We start from the raw sequence: 21,615 nt of genomic DNA, 5'->3' as shown, positions 1-21,615 counted from the left end.
GAAGAAAAAGTCAAGCTTTTAAATTTTGTCAAGGAACTAGAAATGACAGAAAGTGGCACATCTTAACCAAATATAAATTATAAAATAAAGAGAGTAACTAAAAGCATAAATATTATTGATGAATTTTAGAGCAGATTAGGCATACCTAAAGAGAATGAATAACTGAAGGGTAGGCTAAAAGAAATAATCTCCAATGAGGGACAGAAAAATAAAAATAAAAAATATTGAAGATGGGACACCTGGGTGGCTCAGCAGCTGAATGTCTGCTTTCGGCTTAGGACGTGATCCCAGAGTCCCATGATAGAATCCTGTACTGGGCTCCTTGTGTGGAGCCTGCTTCTCCTGTCTCTGCCTTTCTCTCTGCCTCTTTCTGTGTCTCTCATGAATAAGTAAATAAAATCTTAAAAAAATATATTGAAGATGGAGCAAGAGACAGAGGATACAGTGGGATGGCCTAATGTATATTGGAGTTCCAGAAATGGAATGAGAGCAGAAATTCTATGTGAAGAGATAATGGCTGAGAATCTCTGAGAATTGATTAAAAATATGAATCTATCATTTAAGAAGCCCAAAGAAGTACAACAGGAGTTTTAACAATAAAAAGCATATTATTGAAGTAAAGCTGAAGAAAATCAAGGAGAAAGACTTAAAAGAAGATGGGGAAGTTTGGGGGAGGACATGACCCTCAAAAGAACCTTGCACTTTCTGGGAAGAAGATGAAATAAAAATTAATATTGGACTTTAAAAAGGATTTATGCTGTACATTTTAAGATCAGAAGAATAGAAAAAAGACTTTATAACTTCCAAACTAATAGCAAAGAAACTGAACTGTTTTAAAATACTCCAAAAAAAATTTCAGAAGAACATAGACAACAAATAGAAAGCACAAAGGATGATGGATAGTAGGTCTAAACCCAAGTATATTAATAATTCATACCTATAAATAGACTAAATGTCCTAGTTAAGGCACAAAGATTATTAGATGGGATTTAAAAAAAATGCAAAGCCACATTCTCTAGAAACTCATTTAAGTTAATCAGGATACAGAAAGGCTGAGAGTAAAAAAATGGAAAAATATAGGTGATCCTTGAATAACATGGTTTTGAATGTCACAGGTACAATTATACGAGGATTTTTTACAGTACATTGTTGTAAATGTATTTTTCTTTCTTATAATTTTCTTAATGACATTTTTTCTTTAGCTTACTCTATTGTAAGAATACTATACATACTACATATACAAAATATGCAAAAAAAACAAAATATGCATTAATCGGCTGTTTATGTGATTGATAAGGTTTCTCGTCAACAGTAGGTTATTGGTAGTTAAGTTTTTGGAGAGTCACAAGTTATATATGGCTTTTTAACCGCAGGAGGAGTTGATGTCCCTAAACCCCACATTGTTTAAGGGTCAGCTGTGTATCATGCAAACAATAAGTAAAAGCCAGGTGGTATAACTATATTAATACCAACCAAACAGAATTTAAGGCTAAAACTATTACAGAGATAAATAAAGTCACTTCAGAATGCTGAAATATTCAGCTCCAAGTTCATATAACAATTCTAAATTTGTGTCAACCAAGTAACACGGTCTTAAATATGTAAAACAAAAACTGACAGAATGAAAAGGAGAAATAAACAAATTTATAGGCCAGATATTTTAACTAATTTAGAGAACAAGTAGACAAAAAGGATACATAAAAGTGAATAGCACCATTAATAGGACTCAGTAGACATCGATAAAATACTAACCTAACAGGAGAATATGAATTATTTTTAAACACAGAATATTTTCAAAAATCAATCATGTTAGGGGCACCTGCGTGGCTCATTTGGTTAAGCGCCAGATTCTTGATCTCAGCTTAAGTCAGGGTCTCAGGGTTGGGAGGTAAAGCCCCACATTGGGTTCCCTGCTCAGCAAGGAGTCTGCTTGAGGTTCTCTCTCCCTCTGTTCCTTCCCCAGCTTGGGAATGCATTCTCTCTCTCTCAAATAAATAAATCTTTGAAAACAAACAAACAAACAAACCATGTTCTTGGTTAAAAAGCCAAACTCAATAAATTTTAAAGGATTTAAATCATATATATTTTTATAATGACAATGCAAATGTGTTAGAAATCCATAAGGGTAGGGCAGCCCTGGTGGCTCAGCGGTTTAGCGCTGCCTTCAGCCGGGGGCCTGATCCTGGAGCCTGCTTCTCCCTCTGCCTGTGTCTCTGCCTCTCTCTCTCTCTCTGTGTGTCTCTTTTTTTCTTTTGTAAAAAAAAAAAATTCATAAGGGTAGCAAATCATCTGCATATGTTTAGAAATTAAGAAATTTGTACATCTAAATAATTATGCATCAAAAATAATCATGAGGGAATATAGAGATTTCCAACTCAATGATAAGAACAATACATATTAAGATTTGTGGAGGACAGGAAAAACAGCATTCATAGGGAAATAGATAGCTTCTAAATTCACATATTTATAAAAAAAGTTAGTAAAAGAACAGTCTGGAGTCCTAGCCAGGTAGTAGAGTAAGAAAGAAAAGTAAATAAATTAGGAATGAAGGAACAAAACTCAATATTTGCAAATGATGTGACTGGGTGCACGGACAATCCAAATGAATATAGAGATAAATTATTGTGAGTAGAAAACTTGATTAATAGGAAAGTTTGCTGAATTTAAGCATTATTTTGGGGGAAAAATTAGCTTGATTTCTACATATTGGCAAAAAAATGGAATATTAAAATGATTCCATTTACAATGGTATCAGAAATATCAAGTACACGTGAAATATCAAGTCTAATAAAAGATATGCAAAACTCTTGCAAAATGACAAAATTCTGTTATGAGACATTAAAGATCTGAATGAATTGAAAAATATATCATGTTTATGGATTAGAAAAACATGAATATATCATGTTCATTATGTAAAGATATCTATTCTCTCCTAGGTTAATGTGTAGATTCAATACAATGTCAACCAAAAATCCCAAAAGGTTCTAATGTGGTTGTATTGTTTGTTTTGTTTTCTTTTTCCTGGACTTGGGTAGTAGTAATACAGATGTTTGTTTTTCCATAACTACGGACACTGGACATTTATGTTGTATGCACTTTTTGTATATTTGCTTTATTTTAAACTAGGTAAAATTAAGTATGGTATAAACTGTAATAAGGGGATCCGTGGGTGGCTCAGTGGTTTAGCCCCTGCCTTTGGCCCAGGGTGTGATCCTGGAGTCCCTGGAGTCCCGGGATCGAGTCCCACATCAGACTCCCTGCATGGAGCCTGCCTCTCCCTCTGCCTGTGTCTCTGCCTCTCTCTCTCTCTCTCTCTCTCTCTCTCTCTCTCATGAATAAATATTTTTTTAAAGTAAAACTATAATATAATAGAATTACATAGAGAGATGTATATACTGAAATATATAATTTTTTTTCTAGCAAGAAACACAAGAAATTGTTAACACTGGTTGCTTTTAGGGACAGGGATTTGAGAAGATAAAAGGAAACAGGCTTTTTTCATATTGAACCTTTTGCATTATTTGAATTTCCTAATCATGTTCATGTTAGGATTATGGGTCAATTTGTACATTTTTACAAATTAAATTATTTAATGATTTAAAGTAAAACCAGGAAAATTCAATCATGTTAAAAGCTCCAGAGGGAAAGAAGGCAGGGAAAACTACTTTTTAAAGAATCAATACAAATAAATAAATAAATAAATAAATAATCAATACCTATAAATGACAGGGCAGTCAAAAATGGACATGGTTAAAGACCTGATGAGAGTTCCTTATAATGCAGTCGGTAAGAAACTTTGATTATTTTTTGTAACACACAGCATTTTAACAATTCAAATGTTGAGTGATGGCACTGTACCAGGACATGTTACAACTTTAGGAATTTCATTTCATTTTTGGAACAGTGACAGCATTCATGCATCCAATATAATCTAAAAGGGCTTATCATTGTTGTTTGACAATGCTTCTCATGTGACTTTACATAGCAGGTAAACTACATTAATTAGTCAAGAGACTCTATTTAGGGTTTGATTTTCTGGGAATCTGTTGAAAATCAATGAACAAATGAACAAACAAGAGAACAGCCAGCCAGCCAGCCAGCCAGCCAAACCAACCAACCAACCAGCCAACCAACATACCAACATCTCAGAAGGTTTCAAGGCATGTGCCTACAAAGGATCACGGATCATTAAAAAACAGAAAACTTCAGTATCTGTTTCTCCAAGGTGGCCCTAGGAGATTCTACAGGAGGTTATAGAGTCACCAAAATGTAGCTCCTTTAATATTGAGAAGTTTTCACTCTCTTACTTAGGTAAAGACCAGATAAAAATGAATATAAAAACCTTGTTGTAATGGGCAGGTAAAGGGAAAAAAAAATAAAGAATCATGTTACAACCATTTCAGAAAGCAAATATTTTAATGATATTAACAACCTCTCTATAACTTAAGTTTCATAAATCTGTATTTCCATATCGTCTACTCTAAGGTAGGATTACCATGAATCTAATGGATTTAAGCTTCAGAGTCCCTCACTTGGACAGGCCCTTTCATTTTTATCTATTATTTTTTATTTTTATTTTTCGGACAGGCCCTTTTAAATGCTTGTGCCTAATTTTGTATTTAAATTTTAAATACTTTTTCTTAAGGGAGACTCCACAAATTATATGTTTAAAGCTCCCCAAAGTCTGATTCCAACATAGGGTATGAATTACACTTAAAGGAAGGAATTCCTACCTGCCCTGAATACACAGATGTGTAGAAACAAACGAACTATGGCTGCTAGGAAAATTTCTGTCTGAACAATAGATTCACTGAAGATATACTTTACATCAGGCATTGAAAATTTTCAGTTCACCTGCAACAGAAATGCCTTCTATTTGCCAGAGGTGAATCATTGCCTCATGTGCACTAAATCTGTACTTTTTCTCTAATGTTATGGAGGCATGCATTTTAGTCTGTTTGCTATAATAGAACACCATAGGAATGCCTGGATGGCTCAGCAGTTGAGCATCTGCCTTTGGCTCAGGGCATGATCCTGGGGTCCTGGGATCGAGTTCCCCATTGGGCTCCCTGCAGGTAGCCTGCTTCTCCCTCTGCCTATGTCTCTGCTGCTCTCTGTGTGTCTCTCTGAATGAATAAAATCTTAAAACAAAACACCATAGACTAGGTAGTTTAAAAACAACAGAAATTTATTTCTCACAGTTCTAGATGCTGGGAAGTTCAAGACCAAGGCATTAGCAGGTTTATATCTGGTGAGTCATCCTGCTAGTTCATAAACTGCTGTCTTCTCACTTGGTCCTCACATAGCAAGAGGAGTGAGGGCTCTCAGGAGCCTCTTTTATGAAGGCAGTAATCCTATTCAGGACCTCTCTACCTCATGACCTAATCACCCTCCAAAGATGCTACCTCAGAATACCATCACATTCAACATTTGAATTTTGGGAGGGAGGACATAAACATTCAGTCTTTGGCAGCCTGTATTGTGTGCTTGTGAAGCTACTCTACCAGACAGTGAGCCCCAAAATGGCTAGGACTCTGTTTCAATTATTTTTATATCCTAAGGCCTAGAAAAAATCCTAGTAAGCAATACATGTTTAATTGGATCTTTTAAAATACTGTATTTTGTGTACAGGAAGCCTAGCCACAATTTGTCACTTTAGTAAAATTCATATGAAATGGATACCTTGCTAAACCATTAACATATACATAAAGTAATTTGTTCACATTTTGTAAAAGATACATTATAAACTTTTAAGAGCAAGGACCAAACAGTATTATGAGTTATTTTAAAAACAAACAAAAGCACAAAAAATATGGAAGTTCAACATCCTAATACTACATTTGTTTCAGATTTTTCTAATAAATAAAAACTTACAAATACAATGGACTCCACCTTTGAACCATTCCCAGATACAATTCCTTGGCCTCTCTCCTGAGATAGGAACCCCATCCTGAAGTTGGATTGTATCCGTCCTGTCCATATGTTCTCCTTTTTAACCACTTAAGAAAATACATGCACAAACAACAGATACTAGTATTCTATGTTTAATAGATTAAGCCAGCATTATCTAACAAAAATATGTGAACCACATATGTAAACATTTAAACGTTCTTGTAGCCACATTTAAAACAACAGAAGCAGGTAAACTTTAATGTTGTATTTCATTTAAACCAGTACATCCAAAATATTATCATTTCAACATATAATCAATATAAAAAGTATCAATGAGCCATTCAGTATAGTTTTTAAAAAAACTTCTAGTACTAAGTCTTTGAAATCCTGTCAGCAGTTCTTACTTGCAGCACATCTCAACTTGGGTTCTAAGTCTAGATTTCACAAAATTTAGATAGAAAAAAATGTATTCATGTATCTAAGCTGTTCCAAACACACTTGAAGTCTTTCCAATAACTGAAATCTGTTTTTTAAATTTAAAGTTAAATTAACAGTTTTTCAGTAGAAATAACCACATTTCAAACTTTCAATAGGCACATCGGGCTATCAGACACCCTACTGGAGAGTGCAGCTTAAAAAACAAAACACAAGGCGCACCTGGGTGGCTCAGTGGTTAAGCATCTACCTTCGGCTCAGGTCATGATCTCTGCGTCCTAGGATCGAGTCCCACATCGGGCTCCCTGCAGGGAACCTGCTTCTCCCTCTGCCTGTGTCTCTGCCTCTCTCTCTGTTTCTCACGAAGAAATAAAATCTTAAAAAATAAAAAGGGCAACACAACATACTTACCATGCAGCATCTTCCTTTTGCTCATTCAATTTATGTAATAATATCTTAATGTTTTGTTTTGTTTTGTTTTGTTTTCCCTTTGCCATAGCCTAGAACTGAAAAGCACAGACAGAATGGGAGGCTTTGAATTTCAGGGCAGATGACATTTATGTTTTTTTAAAAAATCATCTATCACTAAATTCACTCAGCAAGTCTGAAACAACTTGCAAAAGAACCTGGTTCGTATTTTTATTTAAGCCAAAGGACGGCTAAACAGGACACATCCGACGCAGTAACAGCGACGCGCAACAACCAGCAAAGGCGCACGCGCTCCAATCCGCCGCTCCATTCCCCGGCCCCGGCCCCGGCCCCGCCCCCTACAAGCACGCGCCCGCGGGCACGCACGCGCACACACGCACTCTACACGCACAGGCGCGGGCGGATACCCCAGGAGGTGCGGGTTCTTTCTGGCCTTTCACTCCGCGGAGAGAACGCCGGGAAGTTTCTGAGGAGCACTCACGCTAAGTGTATCGGGGCTCCACGTCCCCCTTTACAGGGTCCTGGATCCCACTTTTCTCTAGGTCCTTTAGAAGAGAAATGGTGAAGGTTGGGTGGGGGTGGAGGCGGAAAGAAGCCGCTCCACCGCAGGAAGCGGCCAACTTTGATCGCCCCAAAATGAAACCTGATCTTCGCAGGAACGTGCAAGGATTTAAAAACGGCCTTCAGCTGAGGCACTTGGGAAGCGGCCCTGTCACGGTCCAGGTCGGAAGGGCGTTTTTGCCTCAGCAGAGGCCCCTAGACAAGCTGGTGTGTCAATGAATGGAACTGTGATCCGGGACCTGCGGCATCTCCCGGACCCGAAGAGCGCCAGCTTCCTCGAGTTCTCCTTGGTTTGGGTTTCCCACAAAAGCATGGCCACACCAGAAATTCCTTTTCCACAGTAAGAAAACGGCCCCGAAACTTTTTCACGCCGCACCTTCCCTCCTAGCTTCCCGCCCAGAACACTTTGCGCCTCGCCTCAGGAGCGGGGTGACCGCTTTGTCTAGAATGCCAACTCTGCAAAATCCCGGTAGCGAAAGACGGACCGACTTCCTTCCTGGGAGAGACTAGAAGCGAGAAAACATCGCCACCCCTAACCACACGCCCCTGTTTTCCCACTGACTTAAAATAAATAAATAAATAAATAAATAAATAAATAAATAAATAAATAAATAAATAAATAAATAAATAAATAAATAAATAAATAAATAAATAATAAATAAATAAATAAACTAGCAGCCGAAGCCCTGCCCGTCGCCGCGCGATGCATGCTAGCCTAAGTAGTTCCAAGGCGCCCAGTTCGGGGTGGAACTCAGATTGATTCCCCCTCAAAGAACTACAATTCCCATGGTGCCCTGCCACACCGTGGAAGGGGCGGGGCAGGAGAGGGCTCGTCGCGCTTGCGCAGGTCGGGGGGCCGGAGGGAGGCGGAGGCGCTGGGGTCCAACTGCTGAAGCGTCTCCATGTGACAGTGACCGGAGTCCTAACTCCTGGCGCCGCCCGATTCTGGCTTCTGACCCCAAACACTGTCCCCCATCCCGGCGCCAGCAGACAACAGCAGACCAGGACGCTTGGTGTGTGGCGGTGCCGCTGGAGGAATCGCCCCGGCGCGGTCAGGCGTCTGAGGGACCCCGCGGAGACCCCGGAGTCTCCGGAGAGAGGGGGAGCGGCGAGCCGAGCGGGGATTTCTGTCGGCGGAGCACGCGGAGACATGAATGGCTTCACGCCTGAGGAGATGAGCCGCGGCGGGGACGCGGCCGCCGCAGTGGCCGCCGTGGTCGCCGCCGCCGCCGCGGCCGCCTCGGCCGGGAACGGGGCAGGGGCCGGCGCCGGGGCTGAGGTGCCGGGTGCCGGGGCGGTGTCGGCCGCTGGGCCCCCGGGCGCGGCCGGGCCGGGCCCCGGACAGCTGTGCTGCCTGCGGGAGGACGGTGAGCGGTGCGGCCGGGCGGCGGGCAACGCCAGCTTCAGCAAGAGGATCCAGAAGAGCATCTCCCAGAAGAAGGTGAAAATCGAGCTGGAGAAGAGCGTGAGTGACGGCGGGACGGCCATGCCCAGCCCTGCTCTGGGGCTCCCGGAGCGGTGCCGGCCGGGGTTTAGGGGCGGACGGTTCGGGGGTGCCCTAGACCTGGCTGTGGCGCGAGCGCGTCGTGTGGTCTCGGGTAGGACGCGAACCACAAAGTCGCCGCAACTCGGACCGCCTCCCCCGCTGACCCACGCCTGCTGGCCGCGGGTCCGCTGCTCCCCCCCCCCCGCCCGCCTCCTCTCCCTCGCTTGCCCACCCCCACCCTTCCTACCCAACCCCCGCGCACCCCCACCCCGTTCCGGGTGTCCGCCCTGCTCGCCGTCCAACCCCTTCCTCCTTCCCCGAGGTCGGGACACGAAACAAAGAGCACCGCGGCTCGGAGGGCCCGGAGTAGTTTTCTTGCAGCCTGTCCGCCCCTCCTTTGTTTTGCTGCCCAAGCTGGCGCGTGGCCCCGGGGAGTAACCCGCAAGTCACCTGCAAGCGAGGCCCTGGTGCCGCCGTGGAGACCGACTCCTCTGCTCGTCCGCCGGGTTGCGGAGGGAAGAGAGCCGAGCTCACCCCGCGCGGTGCAGACAGCAGGGCTGGTGGACGCCGCCAGCATCCGGCGCAGCTGCCGGGAATGTGGGGAGCCCGCTGCCTCTGCGGCGCTGCCACCCCTGCGGCAGCATCCGGATTTCCTTTACCGTCCTTGTGCACGTCCGTTTCTTGTGTTTCTTTGACCCTCTGCGAGGTTTTCAGAAACAACCATTGCCACTTTGCGGAGTTTTGGCTGGCGGTGAATGGATAACAAGATGCCAGAACCTAGCATACGCCCTGCATGATTTTAACTTGGACTTGGTTTACAAGTTAATTTCAAAGCCTTAGTCTTTAATCGCTTGGGGTTTTTTTTTTGTTTTTTTGTTTTTTTTTTTTTAAGGAGTTTAAACTGTTAATAATGCAGCCCAGTATTTCAGATGTTACCATACAGCGCTCAAGACTACATTTAATTGAAGCTTTTGCAAAGTTTGTGATCTATTATGCCTGTTAAAGAGTTCTTCAGTCATGCTTGGGGGACACTTCTCAAGTAAACTTGAATAGTTTCACATTGCCTTTGGTTGAAAAAAACGTAATACAGACAAATACATTCATTAAATACTCAGAAGTTTGTAATTCAGATGTAAATATAAGTAGTATATGAAATCGGTAGCTCATTTGTAAAAATGGATAGTTTTGTATCTGGATTATAATTTGAGTACTGAGAAAGGGTATGAAGCATACATCATGCTACTAAAATGTGCTCTTTAGAGAAAATACTGTCAATAGCAGAATTGTGGGCAACATCATCTTTCCCCTTATTAAAAAAACAGCGTGACCTAACAAATCTAATTCACCCTCACTACAGTTTAATTAAAAAATCCAGACTGTTGCAATTTCTCATTCTGCTTGTCTGCTTCCCTTCCTTCCTTACTTTCACTCCTCCCCACCGCACTCTCCAATCCTCTTAACCCTATTGTCAGACACGGTATGTTCTAACTGAATACGGGACTTAAGCATAGAAATATGCTGTTGTCTTAACAATGGCCTATTTTGACTTTTTATTTTTAATAATTCACTGTGCCCTAAGTATTTTACTAATACGTAGACACGTTACATAATAATAAGTAGTCTGTGAAACTTCTTTGTTTTAGGCAAGGCATCTTTACATTTGTGATTATCATAAAAACTTAATTCAGAGTGTTCGAAACAGAAGAAAGCGAAAAGGGAGTGATGATGATGGAGGAGATTCACCTGTTCAAGATATCGATACACCAGAGGTAAAGTTTCTGTATGTTAAATGTAAATCCTAAGTATTCCATTCTGAAACTTCTATTAAAAGATAGGAACAAATTTTTAAAATACTTAATGCGAAAAATCTGAAAATGAAAGCAAAATTATATATAGCCAATTAACAGGCAGTTGTAGTTTGACTTATGTTTTCAATTCACAATGCTTATACCTCTATTGCCTTCTTTCTTTGCTCCCAGTTCTCAATATTTACCTTCAAAAGATTGAAGTGCTCTATATATTTGTAGTTTTGATTATGTAAAAGAAGTAATGGAATGGAATTAATTAAATAATGTAATTTTTGTTACTTAATAACAGAATTACATTTTTGTTGTACCAAAATTGAAATGCTATTATGCATATCAAAGATAACAATTTAAAAATTGCATGAACTAATTCTTACATGTTTATTTTTTCTAGGTTGATTTATACCAATTACAAGTAAATACACTTCGGAGATACAAAAGACACTTCAAACTATCAACCAGACCAGGACTTAATAAAGCACAACTTGTTGAGGTATTTATGAAGTTTTAAATGAGCTTGTTTATATAAAAAAAAGAGTTATTAAAGGCTAATGAAATTGTTAATGTAGTACGTATAACAATACAGCTCAGTTAGAAAGATCAGTTAATAAAAAATCTATTGTGGAAGAATCTAGTTTCCTAGAAATGTTTGTCTGTCTCTTAAATTGCTTTATGTAACAACCACTCAGTGGATTGTATGTAGCTTTCTAAATACCTTTTAATACTGGCTTTCAGAAATATCAGGTAATAATTTTTAAATTCTCTCATTCTAGAAATCTGTTGGTTTTAAAATTCCACTCAGGAAGCATTTTTTGAATACCTTATTGAGGCATAATAAAAGAAATTGATAAGCTTTGTTGTCTTTATTATAAATTTTTTGAGTTTTTGATGGATTAGGTCTACAGATTAGCCCATAAATAGTATTCCTATAACTTGTTGATTTAACTTATTTCAGAATTTGTCTTTGTTGATGTTAGCTTGTTTTATTAGAGGCATCTATGCCTTCACATCTGGAAGATGCAAAGATTTTTTTTTTTTTTAAGAGTTTATTTATTTACTTGAGAGAGATCTGAGAGAGAGAGCATGAGCAGGGAGAAGAGCAAAGGGAGAAGGAGACACAGACTTCCTGCTGAGCCGGGAGCCTGATGGCAGCTCAGTGAGAGGGACTCTGGTATCATGACCTGAGCTGAAGGCATACATTTCAGCAGCTGCACCACACAGGCACGCCAGATGCAAAGACTTTTATCCAAGGTTTTATTTAGTTTGCTTTGATATAAAACTTTTAGTCTTTTTGTAAATTTTGAAATATGTGTGCTTTCAGGAGTTAATAAAGAACCAAGAAATCTGTGAATCAAGGCGTTTACAGATTTATGTATTTATACTTTAATCATTTTAAGTAAAAATACTTAATCTACTCAACAGAATAGAAATGTAAATATATAAATCAGTTTTCTCATATTTTTCAGCTTGTGTTTAGTAATGCAGTGTTTTTTAAAATGCGCATATTGAATAAGGTAAAAGATACAGAAGGTACAATTCTTTGGCAGAATGCTTTTTTAACATCGTTAAGATATAATATACTGACTTTTTAGCCAGAATTTCCTCTTTCCTTCTTGCCCAAGCAACAAAAATTCAGTTTTTCTTTAAATTTGATTTAAAATATATAGCCCTTTTTGGATTGTATAGTATATTAATAAAAGATAAACATGGGTATTTACTGTGATGAAACTGTATCTATATATACAGATACTAATCAAGTGGAAGGTACCTTTGTTTTGGGACAAATGTGAACTAAAAAACTGATTATTTTAAATGTTACATATGAAGTACAATACAGTTGACCCTTGAACGATGCAGGGGTTAGGGGCATAGTCAAAAATCTGCATATAACTTTTGACTCCCCAAAAACTTAACTACTTACTCATAGCCCATTATTGATTGGAAGCTTTCTTAATAACGTAGTCTGTTAGCATATTTTATATGTCATATGTGTTATAGTTATTCTTACTGTATCTCAATAAAGTAGGCTAAGGAAAAGAAAATGTTAAGAAAATCATATGAAAGAGAAAATACATCTACAATACTGTATTTATTGAAAAAAAAGTGTGTAAGTGGACCCTCACAGTTCAAACCTGTGTTGTACAGGGTCAGTAATATGTATTTTTTAAGTATACTAGTCACACCGGAAATATTTGATAATCTGATATTTAAAAAGTCATATTATTTCTAGAGTTACTTTCTTCTTTAGAAATGAGAAAAAAATCCAAATGGCCATGAATGTTAATAGTTCACTTAGGAATGATTCCAGAGTTAGGTAACTGTCTTCCTTAAATCTCTTAATTATCGTATGAATAACATTTTCATTAAGACTTTTTTTGTCTTTACATTCTAGAAATGCATATCAATACCCCTGTTTATTAGTCCATTGTACTTCTCTTGGTTTTGTAGTGTTAGATTAGCATAAAGAAAAAGCCAGAAAGCAGATAAACATTCTTCAGCGAATGTCTCTCTTTCCTCGCATTTTCTATCCATAATATTTATTCAGACAAACTTTCAAGGAACCTTAACAGAGAGTACTGCCAATGAATGAATGAATATAAATTGTAGCAAATATATTTGTAAGATATTCTATGGTTTGTTTCTACAGTACCAACAGTTTTTCAACTTAAATATTTATTTGTCCTTTTCCTGTGAGTAGGGTCTAGATTTTGTTTTATTTCATTCATATTTAAAGTTTTAAAATATTTACTTTCTAATATAGATTCTAGTTATAAAATTTAAATAAATAAAAGGAAATAACACATTTTAATGTCTTTTTAATTGAGTGGGTTGGAGGGTCCTGTGAAATCACCCTCTCTTGTTCATAACATCTTAATTATATGTTTTTCATCTTGTTGGTGTTTTGTAAATAGTTTATTATTTAAAGGAAATAGCTCTTATAGCACTTTTTCTTTTGATAAAAGTGTTTTTTACCTAGTATAATAACTGTTAATATCTATAATTTAATTTCAATTTCAATTTTTTGTTTGTTTGTTTTTTTGTTTTTTTAGATAGTTGGTTGCCACTTTAGGTCTATTCCAGTGAATGAAAAAGACACCTTAACATATTTCATCTACTCAGTGAAGAATGACAAGAACAAATCAGATCTCAAGGTTGATAGTGGTGTTCACTAGGAGAGGTGGAATTGAGACTAAGACTTGGATGTTCAGATGTTAAGACTGTTTACTGTTTTTTCACATGTAGAAATGTTTCTTGTGTATTTTTTTACAGAGGATTTTCTCTGGTTTTATTTTCTTTGTTTCTGACTCTAATAATTAGTTGGAAACTCGTGTAAAATGAGCTTTCCTAGATTAAAAAAATATTTTAAATAAAGGTGATTACTATTATAGTTGTTTCAGTGTATTTATTTTGTGAAATTTGATTTTTTTAAAACTAGTCTTAATTAAGAGTTTAATGTAAAGATCACTTTGTTCCCACATTTTATTTTTAATTTTAAATTCCAAGAAATGAAGGTTAAGAGAAGTAGCAAATGCAGCACATTTGCTTTCTCTGGGACAATCTGATTTGGAATTAAAAATTAGCATTATTTTTTAAAGTGCTTTTTGGTGATAACAGGTTTGAAAAATAGACTTCCACTGGAGTGCAGTTTCTTTTTTATTTCCTTTTTTTTTAAATCATTACTTGATAAAGTTAGGAAGATCAAAGGATTTAATTTATATGCCTACCTTCTTCCAACAAAGATTAATGTGCCAGCAAAGATAAACACAGTGCTGAAAGTTGAAATAATGTAGAATTAGTTTTACTTGTTTCTTTAAATTTTATCTTAGAGAAAAGGTCTTTATACGGCATGAACATAGAAGTTCTGCAGTACCCTTTAATTTTCAGTCATGTCCTGTACTGTTTACATTGCAAATTAAAACTAGTATGTTGAAAGATACAGAAATTTAATAAGATATTTAAATTTTGGTTCATATATAGCTCTGACTTGGTTTATATTCTACTTTTGTTTACATTTCATCCTCTATCAGTTTTCTATTAAAGTTCTCATAATTGCAAATCAAATTTATAGCTTATGACATCAAAACAACAACAGCTTTAGTTAATATGCTTGATCATGGTGCAGATTTTAGGCTGAAAATGGATCAGAACATTAATGTAGCCCAAGATTTCTCTCAAAGGTTGATATTTGGGCCTAATAATTCTTTACCATGGGAGGCTGTCCTATGTGTTATAGTTTTAGCAGCATCATTGCAGTCCACAGTAGAGCACTCTGAAGGTGTGACAAACAAAACTATCACTAAATGCTGCCAGACATGCCCTGGGAAGCAAAATCATTCATGGTGAAGAACCACTGACGTAGTTACATCTAAAGTAGTGGTTCATTAGAAGGTTAGTCTGTATTTTTAAGTGTTCTGGGTGTATTGACAACTAGAAAATAAGGTGAAAAATAAAACACTCGTCTTTGTTCTTGCTATAACCATTTGAAGATTTACAGTTGGCCCTTGAATAATGCAGGTGTTTCCAACAACCACATAGTTGGAAATCCATATATAGCTTTTGACTCTCCCAAAACTTAACTATAAGTAACCTACACTTGGCAGTAAGCCTCTCCAATAACAAACAATTAATAAACATTTTGTATATTATATGTGTTATATACTATATTCTTAAAAGCTAGAGAAAAAATGTTTTTGAAATACTAAGGAAAATATATTTGCAGTATTGCATTGCAAAGATTCTGTATATATGTGGGCCCGCATAGTTCAAACCCATGTTCTTGAAGGGTCAACTGAACTTAATTGATGAACAGAGACTATAATAATTGGTATTATAGAATTCTCTCGTTTTTGGCATTCTAGAAATCTCTGTGAGAAGTTTTTTGTTAGCTGTCTGAAAGGGAACCACATAGCTACAAGATAAAGTTTATTTGAAGAAAGTATTACTTCTACATATTTTTATCTAAATCTATAATCTGTAAAAAGTTAATTTTTTAAATAAAACCATATAGGCTTACTTTTTCCTACAAAGACACTCAATTCTTGTGAAAGAAGCTTGAAACCATTTGCTTACATTAAATTAGCTGATTATGAATATAATCTTTGACTAACAATGTTAATTTCATACGGTTAATTATTTGCATAAAATGTAGTTGGATAGGGCAGCCCCCGTGGCTCAGCGGTTTAGTGCTGCCTTTAGCCTGGGGTGTGATCCTGGAGACCCAGGGTGGAGTCCCGTGTTGGGCTCCCTGCATGGAGCCTGCTTCTCCCTCTGCCTGTGTCTTTTTTTTTTTTTTTTAAGATTTTATTTATTTATTCATGAGAGACACGGAGACAGAGAGAGAGAGGCAGAGACACAGACAGAGGGAGAAGCAGGCTCCATGCAGGGAGCCTGACGTGGGACTCGATCCCGGGTCCCCAGGACCACACCCCAGGCTGAAGGCGGTGCTAAACTGCTGAGCCACCGGGGCTGCCCTCTGCCTGTGTCTGCCTCTTTCTCTCTGTCTCTCATGAATCAATAAAAAAACTTAAAAAAAAAAAAAAAACTATCTAAAATGTAGTTGGATAAAAAGTGAAAATGAGTTCTGGGTGTTATTTATCCATTGAAATTAAATCCTTGTTAGAGCAATTTAAAACATGAAAAGCAAAGAACTTCATCATAGCTCAGGAACTCAAAATGCTGCAATGTAAAAGTCAGGTTTATATAAAAATTTTTATTTGTATAAATATTTTTGTATAAATATATACATATATACATATATATGTATATATATAATATATACATATATATGTATATTATATATATTATATATTTATATATAAATATATATAAATATATTTGTATAAATATTTTATTTGTATAAAAAAATTCACTAAAAACCTTTTTCACACTTATGTCTGAACCAAAAAAAGTAAATGGAAACTTGTATCTCTATAAGGGTACAGGTTACTTTTAACATTAGAGTATTAGAAGAATCCAAAATTGACTGAGGTAGAAGGAAGAAAACAGAATGAGTAGCTGGTACTCAAGAAATAAGTCAATTATTTGGTAGAACTACTTTTTATTGAACATTGAAGAAAAGGCTAAAAATACCTGAAATCTATTTCTTACAAAAACAAGCCCTATATTATTTCTACATAAAGTTTTATTATTAATAATGCTGCTATGAACATTTGTGTGCAAATTTCCCTTTTTTTTTTAATTGTATTTATTTATTCATGAGAGACACAGAGAGAAGAGAGAGGCAGAGACACAGACAGAGGGAGAAGCAGGCTCCATGCAGGGAGCTGGACTCGGGACTTGATCCTGGGTCTCCAGGATCAGACCCTGGGTTGAAGGTGGCACTAAACCGCTGAGCCACCTGGGCTGCCCTGTGTGCAAATTTCTATGTGGACATGTTTTCATTCCTTTGGTATATAACTAGGAGTAGAATTGTTAAATCACATAGTATTCTATATTTAACTTTTTGAGAAACCTCCAGATTTCCATTCCCACCAGCAATGTATGAGAGTTTCTATTTCTCCAAATTGCCGATACTTGTATTTCCTTTTCTTTTTTCTTTTTCTTTTTTTAATTAAAGTCTTCCTACTGGGTGTGAAGTGATAGCTCATTATAGTTTTGGTTTTCATTTCCTTAATGACCAGTGATATTGTATATCTTTTCATGTGCTTATTGCCCATTTGTATGTCTTCCTTAGAGAATTTTTTTTGAGAATATTTTTTAAAATCCCTTATTTTTTAATTGGGTTGCTTGTCTTCTTATTGCAGGAGATTTTTATTCTTGATATGGATTTTAAAGATTTTATTTATCCATTCATGAGAGACAGAGAGAGAATGGCAGAGGGAGAAGCAGGCTCCATGCAGGGAGCCCGATGCAGGACTTGATCCCGGGACCCCAGGATCATGCCCTGGGCTGAAGGGAGGTGCCCAACTGCTGAGCCACCCAAGCGTCCCTGGATATGGATATTAAGTCCATATTCAATATATGATTTCCAAATATTTTCTCCCATTCTGTGAATTGCCTTTTCATATTCTTCATAATCTTCTTTGGTGCACAAAAGTTTTTAGTTTTTATATAGTCCAATTTATTTTTCTTTTGTTACTCATAGTTTGGTGTTAGATCTAAGAATTCATTGTCAGATCTTAGGTTATGAAGATTAGCCCTTATTTTTTCTAGTTTTTTTTTTTTTTAAACATAGCTCTTAAATTCAGGTCATTTGCTCATTTTGAGTCAATTTTTGTATGTAGAGTGAGGTAGAGGTTCAACTTCATTGTTTTGAATGTGGTTATCCAGTTGCCTCAGCCCTGTTTATTGAATACTGTTCTTTTTTCACTGAGTAGTTTTGGCACCCTTGTCAAATATCAATTTGCCATAGATGTTTGGGTTTATTTCTGTATTCTCAATTCTATTCCATTGGCTTATATTCCTTTCTTATGCCAGTACTATACTCTTTTGAGTCCTATAGCCTTGCAGTAAAGTTTTTGAAATCAGGAAGTGTGAGTCCTCCTACCTGTTTCCCTTTTTCAACATCATTTAGGTTATCTGAGGTCCTTTGTAATTCCATATGAATCTGAGAATTGTTTTTTTCCATTTTTGCCAAAATGGCCATTAGAATTTTGATGAAGGTTGCATTGAATCTGTAGATCACTTTGAGATTGCCATATTAGCAATATTAAGTACTCCAATCCATGAACATGGAATGTCTTTCCATTTATTTTGGTTTTTAAAAATTTCTTTCAGCAATGTTATATAGTTTCCAGTGTGTCTTTTACCACCTTGATTAAATTTATTTCTGATACTTTATTCTTTTTGATGCTACTATAAATAGAATTGTTTTCTTAATTTCTTTATTGAATCATTCATTACTGATGTATAGAAACACAATTGGCTTTTGTGTGTTGGCCTCTAAACTGTGCTGAATTTTTTTTATTCTAGTGGTATTTTTATATATTCTATGAGATTTTCTTTATATAGAATCATGTTAACTGTAAATAGAGAATTTTTCTTCCTCTCTAATTTGGATATTCTTTCTTTTTCTTGCCAAATTGCTCTATCTAGGATTTCCAGTACAATATTGAATAGCAGTGGTAAAAGCAGGCATCCTTGTCATGTTCTTTTTCTTAGGAGGAGAGATTTCAGTCTTTCACCTTTGGATATGATGTTAGCACTGGATTTTTCGTAAATGCTTTTTATCATCTTAAGGACATTCCCTTCTATTCCTAGTTTTCTGGATGTTTTTATTATGAAATGGTGTTGAATCTTGTCAAATACTTTTTCTGTAACTATTGAGATGATCATGTGTTTTTCCAGCCCCTCTACTCTATTAATGTGGTACTTTACATCAAATGATTTTCTCATGTTGAACCGCCCTTGCATTCCTGGGATAAATCTCACTTGGTCATGGTGTACAATTCTCTTAATGTGTTGTTGGGTTTGATTTGCTTCAATATTTTGTTGAAGATCTTTGCATGTATATTTGTAAGTATATTGGTGTGGCGTTTTCTCACACTGTCCATGCCTGACTTTGGTATCAGAATAATCCTGATATAAGCTTTTATTTGTAAAATTCTTAAAGTATAGGGGGCACATACATATATGCCACATATTTCTCCAAATAATACCACTCTGCAAAGATGAACCCATTATGGTGATACCATTCTTTTTTTTTTTTTTTTTTTTTTATTCATGAGAGACAGAGAGGCAGAGACATAGGCGGACGGAGAAGCAGGCTTCCTGCAGGGAGCCCAATACGGGACAGATCCTGGATCCCAGGATCATGCCCTGAGTGGAAGGCAGATGCTCAACCACTGAGCCACCCAGGTGTCCCAATACCATTCTATAGAAGTAAATTGGAGAAGTTAAATCAGTGCCAATTTACTATAATTTTTAAAAATATTTTATTTATTTGTTTTAGAGAAAGAGTGGGAATAGGGGGAGGAACAGAGGAGAGGGAGAGGAGCATAGGAGAAGGGAGAGGTAAGAAGAAAATAATTTCAAGCAGACTCCACGCTAAGTGTGGAGCCCTATGCAGGGCTTAATCTCACGACCCTGAGGTCATGACTTGATCTAAAACCAAGAGTCAGATGCTTAACTGATTGAGCCACCCAGGCACCCCAATTTACTATGATTTTCTAATATTAATTTCTCTTCAAATCTTTAAAAGGAAAGTTAGGCTTAGGCTGTTAATGCAAAATGATTTAAAAATACATGAATTTGAGGGGATCCCTGGGTGGCTCAGTGGTTTAGCGCCTGCCTTCGGCCCAGGGCATGATCCTGGAGTCTGGGGATCGAGTCTTTTAAAAATAAAATAAAATCTTTTTAAAAAATATATGAATTTGATTATTTTTTCTTGGAAAATCATTTTAAAGCCTATAATACTTTACTGATGGGATTATTTACATTTTTAAAAGCACCTGTCATAATATTTTGCAAAAATGCTTTCTTTTGGAAAGAACTCATGTGTTATCCATTAACAACTATAACGATGTTAAAGTTTCAAGACGATCTGTGAATGTTCTTTTAAAAAAAAAATGGATTTATTCATGAGAGACAGAAAGAGAGAGGCAGAGACACCGGCAGAGGGAGGAGCAGGGTCCATGCAGGGACCCCAATGTGGGACTTCATCCCAGGACTCCAGGATCATGCTCTGGGCCGAAGGCAGGCTCCAAACTGCTGAGCCACCCAGGGATCTCTGATCTGTGAATGTTCTTATCTGTCCTTCCCTTTCTCTAGTAGTTGTTGCTCATTGTTTGGGTTCTCCATATAGCTTCCCATTCTCTAATAATCCTTTATGATTCGTACTTAATCCCAGCAAACAAAAATGTTCAAGGCATCCCTATGGATTATGATGAGAAAAAGAGAACTTTTATCAAGAAGAGATGAGCTATTAGTATTACTGTCAACTTTGTCCTCAGATTCATAAGAAGAAAAAGGTTATAAAGTGCCAATATAAAAATACAGGAATTGTTAAATCAGTAAGCATTTAGCTTATATGAACTAGCTGAAGTGTACAATCATGTGTCCCATATGAGTAAAGGTTTTTTTTTCTGAAAAGGAGATATATTAGATGGTGCTCATATTTAAGAATAATGTAGTTATTAAGATTCTAGATGCTAGAGTAAGACTGGTCCTATTCAAAACCTGGCACTACTGCTCTGATAATGTAACCTTAAGCTCCTTGATCCCTCTAAACGCTGGTGCTTTGGCTATAGAATTGGGATCATGACAGTACCCAGTTCATTCAGTTGTAAGACAGTGTTAAGAAAAATAATAAATTTTTAGTAAAAGCTTGTCTTTTCTTGTAGCTAAAAGCTTTTGAAAAAATAAAGATCTCTTTATTAATATGATTCAATGAAATGCCTGTTTTTGAAAATATATTGACCTAGTCAGAAAAAGTTGCATAAAGTATGTGAACATTCATGTTTTTATATTTATTTGGTAATATAAAGAAGAATGTGTGCTTCTGTTATGCATTCATTTCTAAAAGAATGTAACTTAATTTCATATTATAAAAGTTATTTCCAGAAGAGGGAATATACAATAATATTATCTATTAAATTCCATTAAATATTTAGCTTTTTTTCAAATACTATTTTTCTTTTTTTCAAAGATTTTATTTATTAAAAAAAAGATTTTATTTATCTATCTATTTATATATACATATTTATTTATTTATTTATGAGGGACAGAGAGAGAGAGAGGCAGAGACATAGGCAGAGAGAGAGAAGCAGGCTCTATGCAGGGAGCCTGATGTGGGACTCTATCCCGGGACTCCAGGGTCATGCCCTGGGCTGAAGGCAGGCACTCAACCACTGAGCCACCCAGGCGTACCCAAATACTATTTTTCTCATCAGGTTTTGTTTGCAGTAATAAGGGAACACTTCAAAAGCCATGGTTTCTTCACAGATGCTCTCATGCGGATGTGTCATTTATAAATAGAGATACTGAATCCTTAATGCTTTTTTCCTCCCTCAAAGAGAGTCTGTACCAAGTAGAAAATGAAAGAGGTTT

At 37.0% G+C, this 21,615-nt stretch overlaps 1 protein-coding gene across 2 annotated transcripts; it reads left to right on the top strand.

Moving 5' to 3' along the window:
- The first annotated feature begins 8,178 nt into the window (after positions 1-8,178).
- Positions 8,179-13,994, top strand: SAP30 (Sin3A associated protein 30). 2 transcript variants are annotated; one of them, XM_055300672.1, is made up of 4 exons: positions 8,179-8,782; positions 10,447-10,572; positions 11,003-11,101; positions 13,659-13,994. In XM_055300672.1, the coding sequence occupies exons 1-4, from the start codon at positions 8,468-8,470 to the stop codon at positions 13,779-13,781; spliced, it is 663 nt and encodes a 220-aa protein (XP_055156647.1). In that variant the 5' UTR covers positions 8,179-8,467; the 3' UTR covers positions 13,782-13,994. The 2 variants fall into 2 exon arrangements, with proteins under 2 accessions (XP_055156647.1, XP_055156648.1); XM_055300673.1 differs by having other exon boundaries at positions 8,459-8,758.
- Positions 13,995-21,615: the final 7,621 nt, after the last annotated feature.

The sequence above is a fragment of the Nyctereutes procyonoides genome, unplaced genomic scaffold (genome assembly GCF_905146905.1).
Source record: "Nyctereutes procyonoides isolate TBG_1078 unplaced genomic scaffold, NYPRO_anot_genome, whole genome shotgun sequence".
Lineage (NCBI taxonomy): Eukaryota > Metazoa > Chordata > Mammalia > Carnivora > Canidae > Nyctereutes > Nyctereutes procyonoides.
The sequence above is the reverse complement of the archived record's forward strand: the minus strand, read 5'-3'. Positions and strand labels throughout refer to the sequence as shown.